Here is a 14,134-nt window from a genome sequence, read left to right as displayed (position 1 = left end):
GACGTTAGAGTCTAACAGTAACACACACTAATTAAGAGATGGGCATGTGCCAGTGTTTATTCCTCAGTTCCGACAGGACCAGTACAATAAATGAGCTGATAACTCCACAATTTCTCATGTAGAAGTATTTTGGCCAAATTGGAGATTTCTTCACCAGAGACTTCAAATGAAGTGGCTTGTATGAAACTTGCTTTGGAAGTGTATAGTTAATTTCCATAACGTGACAGATGTTCTCCTTTATGCCAAGTTCTCCCAGGCCCGCCCTTTCTAGTAAACACACAGTTTGTCAGCTGTTGGCAATTGGCAAATTCTTGCTTTTGCATGGAAAGCATAGGCTAGGAAAAAATATCTCTTCAAACGATCTTGAATAGCTAACAATGAACAAATGTCTTCAAGAGAAACCTTCTCCACTAGGGTCACATTCTATAGAATTATGGATATTGAGGTAACAGGTTACTTGTACCCAGGTTATGTCAGGTATTACTGAAGGTATTTTAGGGGATGGAGTATGCTATGGAGGAAAAAAGAAGGAATAATAGAAGTCAGGAGATGTTCATAATTTTGTTTTCTATTAAAACAATTGAAACATTGAACAAATTTTACAGTAAACATACAAATTCTATAAAAACATTCAGGAGAATGTGAAGAAGAAACAGAAAGAAAAAGTAGCAAATATACATAGATGTGGTGAACTGATTACCATAATCAGTGTAATTAACTTACCATCATCTCACATAGGTATGTTTACTTTTTAGGTGAGAACACCTAACATCTTACCTTTTTAGCAAATTTTGATAGTATTATATTCAATACAATATTTAATAATTTAGTCATACAGTACTATTAAGTATAGTCCCCATACTGTACATTAGGTCTCCAGAACTTACTCATCTTATAACTGAATGTTTGTTCCTTTGACCAAAATTTCCCCATTTCCCCCCAGCCATCGGCCCCTGGTGACTCCTCTTCTACTCTCTGTTTCTAAGAGTTCAACTGTTCATAATTCCACATACAAGTGAGATCATGCAGTATTTGTCTTTCTGTGTCTGGTTTATTTCATTGAGCATAACATCCTCCCGTTTCCCCCATTATGACACAAATGGCAGCATCTCCTTCTTTTATAATGCAGATAATACTCCGTTATATATACGCACACACACACGCCATATTTTCTTCATCCCTTCATCCATCGATGGGCACTTGGGTTGCTTCCCTATCTTAGCTTTGTGAGTAACACCACAATGAACTTGGGAGTGCAGATATCTCTTCAAGATCCTGTTTTCATTTCCTTTGGATATTTAGCTACAAGTGGGATTGCCGGATCATGTATATAGGAGCTCTATTTTTAATCTTTTGAGGAATCTTCATACTGTTTCCCATAGTGGCCATACCCATTTACATTCCCACCAAGAGTGTAAAGGGGCTTCCTTTTTCAGTCTCTTGATTCCTCTCTCCCATATATCCCATATCTAGTCGAACAGCAAAACATAGCACCTCCGAAGTCAGTCCAGAACCTCACCACTTCCCATGCCCTCCACCACTGCCACCTTAATCCTTACTGCCATCTTTTCTTTGTATCATTATAGTCTCCCTATCATACTCTTTCTTTTCACCCCTACTCTCTGTGGTTCATTCTCATTAGAGCAGCCAAATGATACTTTTAAAACATAAACCGGGGCGCCTGGGTGGCTCAGTGGGTTGAGCCTCTGCCTTCAGCTCGGGTCATGATCTCAGGGTCCTGGGATCAAGCCCTACATCGGGCTCTCTGCTCGGCAGGGAGCCTGCTTCCTCCTCTTTCTCTCTGCCTGCGTCTCTGCCTACTTGTGATCTCTGTCTGTCGGATAAATAAATAAAATCTTAAAAAAAAAAAAAACTAGAAGGGGGTGGGATTATGGACACTGGGGAGGGTATGTGCTTTGGTGAGTGCTGTGAAGTGTGTAAACCTGGTGATTCACAGACCTGTACCCCTGGGGATAAAAACACATGTTTATAAAAAATAAAAAATTAAAAAAACAAAACAAAACAAAAAAAAAACCAAAAAAAAAAAAACTATAAACCAGATTATGACATATTATGTCCAAAATTGCCAGTGGCTTCCCTTTCACTCAGAGTAATGGCTAAATTGGAACAATCCTACCGGTCCTTTCATAACCGACTTCTGCTCTACTTGTCTGACCTCCCCCCGACCCACCCCTGCTCTCTTCTGCGTTCATTCCTTGAACAGGCCAAGCCTACTCTCACTGCAGGATCATTGCATTTGCTGTTCCTTTTCCTGGAACACTCCTCCCCCTGCATACCCACAAAGCTCTCTCTCTTTCACCTCCTTCAGGTCTTGGCTCAAATGTTATCTTTTTAAATGAGATTTTTTTTTTTTTCATGAACATTATGTCCCATTTGGTAAAATTCTGAGCTTTACATTATATTGGTTATCTTTTTGGTTTGCAGGTGTACAAGGTTGTTTTTTCTTTCTTTCTTTCTTTTTAAGATTCATTTATTTATTTGAGAGGGAGACAGACAGGAAGTGGAGAGAGGGGCAAAGGGGGAGAAAGAATCCCAAGCAAACTCCCCACGAAGGGCAGAGCCCAACATGGGGATCGATTCCCGGACCCTGAGATCATGACCTGAGCCATACTTAACTGACTGAGTCACCCCAGCCGGCCCCCTGGTTCTTTTTCTTTTCTTTCTTTTTTTTTTTTTTTCCTTCAAGTGAGATCTTTCTTGACTACATGCAATAGCAATTCCCATCTTCCTCATCCTGCTTTATCTATCACTCTATTCTCAAAGAGCTCAAAATCTAATAGGGCAAACTAGCCACCTGAACAGACAAATAAGCCCTGACCATGGACACATCTGTCTATAGCTAATATTGGAACAAGCGCTGTGGGAATACAGAAGACAGAGCAAAGAACTCAGAGAAAGGGAAGCGAGGAAGGAATCACGGACAAGGAAAATGGACTTGGATCTCTAAAGATGCAAAAGAGTTTATTTCTGGAAAAAAAGAAAGACATCAATTATGCAATGTATGAGTGAGCAGAACAGCCTAGAATGCTAGAATATTCAGGAAATGAACCTAGCGTGGGGTATGTGAGAATGGGTGACAGAAAAGCCTGAAGCGGTGTTTTGGAGATAGAAATGGAAGGACTTCTGCCCTCCACACCTATCCCCACTCCCTTGGCTCATCTGGACCAGAACCAGAATTTTCCATATCCTTACCCTCCATCTCCCTGAATCCAGCTTCCACCCCTCGTCATGCAATCTCCTAAAGGGCCACCAGAGTCAAATTTCTAAAAGGCAGATCTAGTCCCATCATTCCCCTGCTTAAAACTGATTTCACTCATTATCGTCTATGGAGCCAAGCTCAACTCCTTAGCTTGCATATAAGGTTTCTTTTTATAGGTTGTACGTCAAGTGAAATTTTTCATTTTTTGTCTGTTTTGTTTCTTCTGTTTTTCTGCCTCACCAAACTTTCCATTTTTATTAAAGTTTTTTTCACTTTATTAATCCAGAAATGTCATGCTGGAATTCAAATTTACGTCTGATAGATATTTCAGTTGTGCCCACATCAGACCCCTGACCATACTTCTGAGATTCATCATACAAACATAAACACAGAAGAGTAATTTCAGGGGCCCCCCGGGTAGCTCAATTGGTTAGGAGTCCATCTCTTGGTTTTGGCTCGGGTCATGATCTCAGAGTCGGGATCTTAGAGTCCTGAGAGACAGCCCTGGGGCTCACAGTGGAGTCGGCTTGAGATTCTCTGTCTTCCTCCTCCGCCGCCCCTCCCCAACCCACTGGTGCACATGCGCTCGCTCTCTCACTCTCAAATAAATAAATATTTAAAACACACGCGTGCGTGTGTGCACACACACACAGCAATTTCAAGCATAGAGAAAGGGTTTTTTTTTTTCCTTTTATTTGTTTTCATTTTTTGGTAGTTCTGGTCTAGCCTCCTACTGACAAATGATCCCCTTCAGCAATGGTCTTCAAAGTTCAGTGTGCATCCGATTCCTCTAGAGAGCTTGTGAAAACACTAATTGCTGCACTCTGTCCCCAGAGATTATAATTTGGTAGGACTAGCATGGAACCCCAGAACTGGCATTTCTAACAAATCCCAAGGCAATGTTGCTGCTGCTGTCTGGGGGCCACAGTTTGAGAACCACTGCCCTGTAACAATTATAACCACATGATTACTTCTGAGACCATTCCATATGTTCATGGGGAGTGAATTCTGGCAAGAATGTCGAAGTATGGGTTTTCAGAAAAATGACAGCTTCTGCTCAATCTTCCTGGAGCAGATGCACAGACAGATACAGAATGGGAGATGCCAGACCCATGGGGACCCTGGGAGGACCAGCTCAGCACCCTCTCCAAGTGAGTCACAGAGGTGTTCTCTAGTGTAACCTTCTTCTGGGAGACCTAGAAAGGGATCCTTCTTGGTAGCAGGAAATCCTGTCTGAGGCTGGCCCTGCCTGTGGGCCCATGAGTGGGAACAAAACCCCCTACTCTATTGGCCTCTACACATCTAACACCTACCTCAGAGCTCACATCAGTCAAGGCTCACAGTAAACACTTACACCTGAATGATCAAGTTCCACTGAACCCAAATACCCTGGAAGGGTTCCATGTAAACGGAAATACTTTTGAAATGTGTTTCTTGCTCTATGCTTATCCAGGATCTTTGATGGTGTCTATTTCAAAGAAACAGTAATTGCATGTATATTATAATTTTTGACATCAGGTAATACTTTGTACAAAATCCCTCAGAGGTCAGAAAGTTTTTAATATCCTTTCATCCCCAAGAAATGAAACAGATATGTTCAGCAGTCTGGCCTAAGGCCGTTCACTGAGTCACTGTTGGGTGTGGAGATTAAAGACCCAAGAACTCTAAGAGTTACATGTTGTCCCTGAAACAACACCGTTGCCCAGTCACTGCTCCCCACGGTTCCCTTGCAGAAATTACTAAAAGAATTGGAGAAAATTAAGAGTAAAGAAATAGAGAAATCATGATATGAGACTGGAATGATTCTCTGAAGACATCTAAACATAGAAATTTCTCGTAATTATTTCCGTTCCGAGTGCAGTCCCGAGCACAAATGTCAGTGCTGGAAAAATTTTCCAGTTTCTGGAAAAATGCTACATAATGACGTGGTTTTTAAAAATTACAATGTTGGGGTGCCTGGCTGACTCAGGCAGAAGAGCATGCAACTCTTGATCTCAGGGTCCTGAGTTCAAGCCCCATGTGCAGTATCAAAATTACTTAAATAAATAAATAAATTTAAGGGGCATCTGGTTGGCTTAGTAGGTTGAGCATCCAAGTCAGTTTTTGGCTTGGGTCATGAGCTCAGGTTTGTGAGACTGAGCCCGGAGCCAGGCTCTGCTCAGCCCCTCCCACGTCTGCTTGCCCCTCCCTCCCCAACAGCCCCTTCCCTGCACTCTCTTTCTTGCAAACAAATAAATAACATCTACAAATAAACAAACAAACAAACAAAAAACCAGCCACAGAAACTTGGATCTAAAATGTCAAATTTGGGACGCCTGGGTGGCTCAGTTGGTTAAGCAGCTGCCTTTGGCTCAGGTCATGATCCCAGCGTCCTGGGATCGAGTCCCGCATCGGGCTCCTTGCTCAGCAGGGAGCCTGCTTCTCCCTCTGCCTCTGCCTGCCATTCTGTCTGCCTGTGCTCGCTCTCTCCCCTCTCTCTCTGATAAATAAATAAAATCTTTTAAAATGTCAAATTTTGCTAAGACATGTTGGGATGGAGATAAAGAGAGACTGAGCTTGTGCTAAGTTCCCAGTCCTACTAAGGAGCGCGCAACCTGTGTGACTGCACCATGGTGATTCTGGGACAGCACTGGGGGTGGAAGTGTGTTCCTGCCTTAGCCCTAATGGCACGTTCTGGAAGTTTGCTGTGCTCTGGGCCCCTGGCTCTGCCCCTTGTCAGTTCTGCTGATTCCTTTCTCCTGGGCCACACCCAAAATGGGCCGTAGGGACTCTGCCTTCCTTCCAGGGGTCATGTTTAGTCTCCAGCTGTCATGGTCAGTTTTCATTCAGGCAGATGGTTCTTTTGACAGCATGACTCTCAAAACCGAGCTTATCTCTTCAGTTCCTGCCAGCTGCAAGCAGCGATAGGAAGCTTGCTCTACTTCTTTGCCGTCCCCACCTATGCCTCTCCCCTCGGACCCCTCACCCATACCCACACTTACCCCTGTGTCTTCTGTTTCTCTTTCACGCGCCTCCCCACCCCATCTTGAGTGGATTACAAGTTCTTCTGCTCAGTGGAAAGGCTTTACTGAGCACCAAGGCCGAGGCTAGACCTTGACACTTGAATTCACTCAGAGGTTTTAACAATGAGTGGGATGCCTGTACCCTTAATTTGACGCTTCCCAAGACTGGGTTTTAATCAGCCTTTGTCACTCAAAGGCCTTCCCAGTTTTGTAGTTTATTTATTGGATTAAGCTGTAAGCCCCTAATTTTTTTATTCTTTTTATTCCTCTTACTCTTGCTTGCTAACTGGCCAGTTCTTTTCTGTGCTTATTTCTTTCTTACAGTACTGAACCATGCAGAGCAATCAGCACACACTCCTGTTTCTACACCCTCCCCAATTCCAAAGTGCAGATTCCCCCCAAACACCAAGCAATTTGCTGACACCCGTGGGGTGTCCCACAATTCAACGCCAATTCTGACCCTATCTATTTAGAAACAGCATCAGATTCCCAGGGACTCCATCCTGCAAGACTGCCCCACTTCAGATCCCCATCACAAGCCAGTTGTCTGACTGCCTATAGATCAGAGGTTCGAAGATCCTCTCCTTGGGTTTGATTAATTTGCTAGAGTGGCTCACAGAACTCGCAAAGCAGTTCCCACAGCTGGATGAAGAGATACACAGGGCGAGTTTCTGAACAAAGGAGTGTCTGTCCTTTTGGACAGACACGTGGCAGGCAGGAGGGCACTGGTTCACAACCTGGAAGCTCCGCAAACACCATCCTTTGGATTTTTCTGTAGGCTTTGTTACAAAGGCATGATTGATTAAGTCATTGGCCAATTGGTGGCTGATTCAACCTCCAGACTATCTCTGGAAATCGGGGGATGGAGATGAGAGTTCCAACCTTCCATTCACGTTGGCTCTCCAGGCAAGGAGCCCCACCCTTAAGTGCCAGCTAAGCCGCCTCCTTAACATAACAAAAGACAACTTGCCGGCTCCCAAGGATTTGAGTTGCTCTGTGCCAGGGAAGAAAACCAAATATATATTTCTACAAATCACAATATCTCAATTCCTAACATCGTTTTCCAGCCTCTTTCTCCAGGGGCTAAAGCATAAAACAGCAAACTTTCTGCGGAGGTTGAGATAGTCGCTACTTTAAGTGCCGGAGACACCGTCCCGCTGCAGCTGCTCAGCCTGGCGGCTCTGGCAGCCACAGACAGTAATGACACGGAAGAGTATGGCTGGGTCCCAGGAAAACTTTATTTATGGGCACTGAAATCTGAACTGCATATAATTTGCACATATTGTGAAATGGTATTTTTCTTTTGACTTTTTTTCCAATCATACGAAAATGTAAAAACCATTCTTGGCTGCAGGCTGTATGAAAACAGAGTGGGGCTGGTTTCGGCCTGTGGGCCACAGTTTGCAGACCACAGTTTGCAGATCCTTCTTTAGAATTAGAAGTTACTTGATCATAAGCATTGCAGGTCCTCACAGGTGGTCATTTAACCAAAAGTCTCAGCTCTAAATTGGACCCTTAACACTTTCCTAGATTTGTGGCATGGCAGCATCACATTTCAAGGTATCACTCAGGATGACAGATTTTATTACCATTCAAACAGCCGTCAAGCTTCACCCACTCAGAATCACAAATGTTTATTTCAATGTGTACTGTGGTGAGGTCGGCAGGGGGGATCGACACACAGTCAACCAGGGAGAAGAAGTCAAGCAGCTGCAGAAGAAGCTCCATCTCTGCTCATCTCTGCTTCCAAAATTGTTGAGACGTGAAAGAGGGACCATGGTGAATTGTGTATTCACTATTCAAACACCACCTAAAAGTGGAATGTGTCCCCACCACTCACATATTACTGGCCAAAGTCAGTCATGTGGCCACACCTGACTTTCAAGATGAAAAGTGAAATCCTATCACCATTAAGATAGAACAGTTTCCCAGGAATTCCGAGAGCTGGAACATGTTTGAACAGCTCAGACGTCCTGGACACAGGACGAGGTTACAGAATATTCTGAAAACTTTTACCAGTAAAACCAAATACAATGTGCACAACTTTCTAGAGACCAGAGAATGGACAAGCAAAGGCACCATTGCCCACGTAGTAAGGAAAAACACGGATCCCTTTAAAAACGGAAGCCATTAAACACAAGATGGAAATAAAGATGGAAATAAAGTCCAACTTGTGATTTTTTAAAAATAAATATAAATGGGTTAAATTCTCAAACTGGTTGAATAAGACAAAGTCTAACTACAGAAGATAAAACAAATGACTCAAAAGATTAGACCAAGGGACAGAAAATCATGTTTCACAAGCCAAATCAAGCCCAGTTCAGTGTCTGTTTTTATTAATAAAGTTTTTACTGGAACACAGCCACATGGCTGTTTTCTGTGGAGTAGTTTGCAATAGAAACCATATGGCCCATAAAGCTTAAACTATTTACCTGCCTCTTTACAGAAAAAAAAATGTTTACTGACCTCTACATTAGGCAGTGAAGGATAGACTAAGATACAGAATATAAACAGAAATAAATCAATTATAATATTTTTAATAAATATTATAATTGAGTTATGAAACGTCAGCCTTCACTAAGTGGATAGAAAATCCTCATGTTTTAATGAATGGGAAAATGAGCTCAGAGTAGAACAACTCATATTTTTTCAATTTCTTTTAAAGCTACACAATACTCTCTTTAAGGTAGAGGCTTATTTAATTTCCTAAATCATAATTCTTCCTTTATAATCAACGAGAGTTAAATAGTATTTTTTTCTTTCTATCAAAAGAAAGTATTCAGTATCTAATTTGCTTCCTTTCAAATAATAGTGTTTGACTAAACCACACAACACAAGACTGTGGGCACAGTGTTAGATAATACTGAAATGAATTTGGGTTAAACATATGAAAAATTTTTGGAAATTCTGTATAGCTTACATTTATAACATACCTAAGACCTTAATAATTTCATTAAACCAAAATGTTTTATAAATGTTTCTTAAATTAGGTAAATGCAATTTTTCTCTATCTCTACTATTCTTGTATTGGATTAAACTTTTTAAACTACAAACTGAAAACATCATAGCTCACCTATTCGCAATAAATGCTCCTCTCATTTAATGGCTTGAAGGGCTCTATCCTAGTTTGAAGGGAATTCTCCACTAGAGCTGAAGTAAGCTTACATGCTCTAGAAGAAAGCAGTTCCTTTAAAATTTCTTAGTCACCAAAACAAAGAGCCCACATATCCATTACATATTTTTTTTAAGATTTTATTTATTTATCTGAGAGAGAAGGAGAGAGAAAGAGAGAGAGAGAGATTATGAGCAGGGGGTGAGGAGAATGGAAGGTAGAGATAGCAGGGATCCAGGGTAGAGAGAAAGCAGACTCCCCACTGAGCAGGGAGCCCAACACAAGACTCCATCCCAGGACCCTGGAATCATGACCCAAGCTAAAGGCAGGTGCTTAACTAACTGAGCCACCCAGGTGCCCTCCATTATGTATCTTTTAATCCACTGCTTAGTTTTTGAAGATCTGTGAAAGACATTGTATACATCCATGAGTTCCTCAGGTAATTAATATCATGAAATTGTGTCTTAATGTTGACTCTCCTGTCCCAACACTCCTGAACAATTTGTTTATTTAGAACAAGTAGGACAGTGCTACATCCCCACTCTGCCTCCTATTTATTCCTCTCACAAATACTTATTGAATGTCCACAGTATGTATTAGCCAGCATTCTCAGTTCAGAGAAACAGAGCCAAGAGGACATAAATAGATAGATAAACAGATAAAGGTAGATATCTATCTATATATAAAGAAACACAGAGACAGAGAAATCTGGTGTGGAGAAGTAGCTCACATGATTATGGAGGCTAGCAAGTCTGAAATTTGCAGGCAGAATGGAGACCCAAGAAAGAGAATGTTGTAGTCTTGAGGTTAAAGCAGCCTAGAGGCAGAATTCATCATTCTTGGAGGACCTCAGTCTTTCCTCTTAAAGCCTTCAGCTGGTCCCCGGGAGACCCACAGATCTACTGAAGAGCAATCTCCTTACTCAAGGTCTACTGATTTAAATTCTAATCACACCTAAACAAATACCTTCACAGCAACATCCAGACTGGTGCTTGCCCAGGAACACCACAGCCATAAAACTAACCATCCCACCTGCTGTGTGCCAGGCACTGAAGACATAGAAGTGGATAAGGCTGATAGACCCTTGATCTTGAGTAGCACAAAAATACAGATTCACAGAGCAAAGCTGAATTAATATGAAATATAGAGAGAGCAAACCTATATGCAGACATGAATGTGGAGAGAGCAGGAGGACTTGGGAGATGCATTCAGGCAAACTTGGCCTCATGGTCATGGATATGGGATGGGTGTGCTGCTGCTCATTTGGGACAGTGAGAGTTTGCTCTTCACACAGTGCCCACACATTTGGGAAAGCACATGCAGGGAAAATGCTTATCAGAGCAGCTGTTACATTCTTTCCACCTCTCCTGACTATGTCTCCATTTTCTTCCACTTCCATCTTTTTGTAGGACTCACTGAGAAAATAGACCAAAACGCACACCTTTGTGGAAATGCCATTCGATGTAGCTACCAAGACTTGGCCAGCATTCTCTTGGGGACAGGCCCGGTGAATTCCAACCCTTGCCCTGAGTTGCATGTTGTCTATTTTCCTCACTGGAGTCACACTCGTGACTTTGCATGACCACCGGTCCCCTTTACAGAACATGTTATCCTCATACAACCTCAAAGTGATCTCTGTAATTATATCAGCTCTTCAAGCTTTTCCCAGATATATCATATAACTTATGATCCAGAAGGAGATACAAGTGCTACCTTAACCAATAATTGAGCAACAGTTAGAGAATTACTCAAGAATCAAGAGTAACTTGGGATGCCTGGGTGGCTCAGTCGGTTAAGCTACTGCCTTTGGCTCAGGTCATGATCCCAGGGTCCTGGGATCAAGTCCCACACTGGGCTCCTTGCTTGGCAGGGAGCCTGATTCTCTCTCCCTCTCTGCCTGCCTCTCTGCTTGCTTGTGCACTCTCTCTCTCTCACTCTCTCTCTCTGACAAATAAATTTTAAAAATATTATAGAAAAAGAATCAAGAGTAACTTGCTATTGTGAGTTTTGAGAGAGAAAAAAGTTTGTCTGAATAAGCTGCTTCCGTTAGGACCCTTCAAGTCCCAGAGCCAAGAAGAGGTGATTCCACTGGGTGGGCTCAGCTAGGTCAACTTCTGAGCACTTTGCTCTGTGATTTTCTTTATGTCTTGTGGTGTTCCTCTGTAACACTATATTTTCCCTTTCCTCCAAGCGTTAAGTTCCTGGGTCCTCAAGTTTAACTCATAATGACTTCATCTACTGTCCCCCCAGTCACTCACTCTGGTAATATTTCTCTGATTTCCAAATAGCTTCTGTTTCAACTTTTCATACACCGGGGACCATATACAACTCACTCACACACAGTAATTCAACACAAAGAACCCAAGCTCTTGCTCTTGACAAATATCTCTAAGGGGCAAAACCCTCATCCTTGTAGAAAAGGGGCAGAAATGGATTTGATTTTTAAACAGAATATCGATTCTTTTATATAAAATAGGTTTGTAGGCAAACTATATTCAAATCATGAAATTATTGTACTTCCTTAATTCTGAAAACTTTTTTTCCTCCTCATATTACCATCATCTTAAAAATATTTAATATGATGCCTTGGCACCTTTGTAAATTTAAACATTGCATATTATCATCCAGGGAATAAAACAGTCAGTGGGAGAATTAGCAGGGAGCAAAATTGTTTAGGAGTCCCTGAAGAGACTCCCATCACACTATGGGTGACAATGGTAGAGGCCCTTCAACTACAGAATGCAAAGACAGACATGCTTTCAAATGTTATTAAGACTTACATACAATACTGATTATAAAAATAAAACTTTTCTTTAAAGAAAAAAAGTTAAATACAATAGATCTTGAGGACATTATGTTCAGTGGAATAAGTCAGAGAAAGACAAATACCACACGATCTCACTCATATGTGGTATCTAAAAACAAACGAAAAGGAAAAACAAAAAAGGAGCTCATAGATAAAGAGAGTAGGTTGGTGGTTGTCGGGGGTCGTGGGCAAAATGCATGAAGGGGGTCAAAAGGTGCAAATATCCGGGAATAAAATAAGTAAGTCCTAGGGACATAATGTACAGCATGGTGACTGTAACTAACAATACTGAACTGTATATTTGAAAGTAGCTAAAACAGTAGTTCTTAAAAGTTTTCATCCCAAGAAAAAGAATTCTGCAACTATGTGGGGTAACGGATTATTGCGGTGGTGATCACTTCACAATATATACAAATGTCAAGTCATTATTTTGTACGCCTGAAACTAATATAATGTTGTATGCCAATTATGCCTCAATTTAAAAAAAAATGTTAAATCTTAAAAAACAAACAAACAAACAAGGGCACCTGGGTGGCTCAGTGGGTTAAAGCCTCTGCCTTTGGCTCAGGTCATGATCCCAGGGTTCTGGAATTGAGTCCCGCATCAGGCTCTCTGCTCAGCAGGGAGCTGGCTTTCCTTCCTCTCTCTCTGCCTGCATCTCTGCCTACTTGTGATCTCTGTCTGTCAAATAAATAAATAAAATCTTAAAAAAAAAAACAAAAAACTGGTTACAATTGCTAGTTCTATCCTTCTGTCCAAGGACGATTCCACTGGAAGATCTCTTTGGTGGATAGTCCCACTACATTTTTCCTTGGCAAGATAAATAGCATTTATTTGCACTTCTAGATTAAGAAGATAAAAAATGAAGGATGGGGCACCGGGGTGGTTCAATGGGCTAAATGTCTGCATTGTGCTCGGGTCATGATCCCAGGGGCCCTGTGTCAGACTCTCTGCTCAGCAGGGAGTCTGTTTCCTCCTCTCCTCTGCCCCTCCCCCCACTCCTACCCATGCTCTCTCTCTCTCCCTCCCTCTCTCTCAAATAAATAAAAAAATAAATCTTAAAAAAAAAATTGAAAAATTGCTGGACCAGAAGCACTGGGGGCTTTGGGTTTTATGATTATTTCCCCCATAATGCAATTATTCAGTCACTGGCATTGTAGCTTCTGGAATTTTTTCTTTCTTTCTTGCACTTCTATTTTGTTCATTTGTTATTGTATGCCTGTCCTTAGCAGATGGCTCCACCTTATGATAGTTTAAAATGTATTTGTTGAATTGAAATTTAATACAGACATGGAATTTTCTGACTACTTACTAAAACATAGGCTACTACCTACTGAGAAGTTTCTATGTCCCAGGCACTGGACCAGGGAGATGTCCATGTACTCAAAAGCATCAATAATGGGACTAATTGATGAAGATCCAATTGCCAGAAAAGGGAATGGAATAGTACAACTTCTGAGGTGGGAAAATCTTTTGAAAAACTAAGAAATGTTTCTTTATTTATAATAGTGGAACTCTGGAAAAATCTAAAATATGCAATAATAAATTATAGTGAAAATGTCTGCAGCCATTAAAATTCATTAATTCATTTGACAAATATTCTGAGAGCCTCATGTACATGGAAATGTGTTCACAAAATTGTTAGGCGATAAAGTTTATATGCTGTAACTGGTATGCATAAATTTAGATATAGATATTCTTATTTTTAGGAGATTTATGCAGGAGTAAGAGTAACGTATCATGATATCTACAACGTTTTTGAAAGAAACAGCCAAAAGTATGTGTGTGCACGTGTAAGAGAGAAAACGAAAGGGACAAAATATTAACAACTAGTGAATCTAGGTGAAAGGTATACATGTGTCCCCTATACTATTCCTTCAGCTCTAAGTTTGAGAATTTAAAAAAAAAATTTTAGGGAAAAGCATATTCTTTATAATGATATATCTATGTGTCACAGTTGGGCCACAAATCTGAGTTTAACTTTTATTAATCAA

General features: G+C 41.2%; 1 protein-coding gene across 1 annotated transcript in view; it reads right to left on the bottom strand.

The window, feature by feature from the left end:
- Positions 1-124: 124 nt before the first annotated feature.
- FAM177B (family with sequence similarity 177 member B) overlaps positions 125-14,134 on the bottom strand; it is a 48,363-nt gene continuing 34,353 nt past the window's right edge. Inside the window, exon 5 of the mRNA XM_032318348.1 lies at positions 125-511. Within this exon, the coding sequence (XP_032174239.1) occupies positions 392-511 (120 nt within the window). The 3' untranslated portion in view covers positions 125-391. The remainder of the gene's footprint in view (positions 512-14,134) is intronic.

Source organism: Mustela erminea, chromosome 17, assembly GCF_009829155.1.
Source record: "Mustela erminea isolate mMusErm1 chromosome 17, mMusErm1.Pri, whole genome shotgun sequence".
In the NCBI taxonomy this organism is placed as follows: domain Eukaryota; kingdom Metazoa; phylum Chordata; class Mammalia; order Carnivora; family Mustelidae; genus Mustela; species Mustela erminea.
Note: the sequence above shows the minus strand (reverse complement) of the source record. Positions and strands in the feature narration are given on the sequence as shown.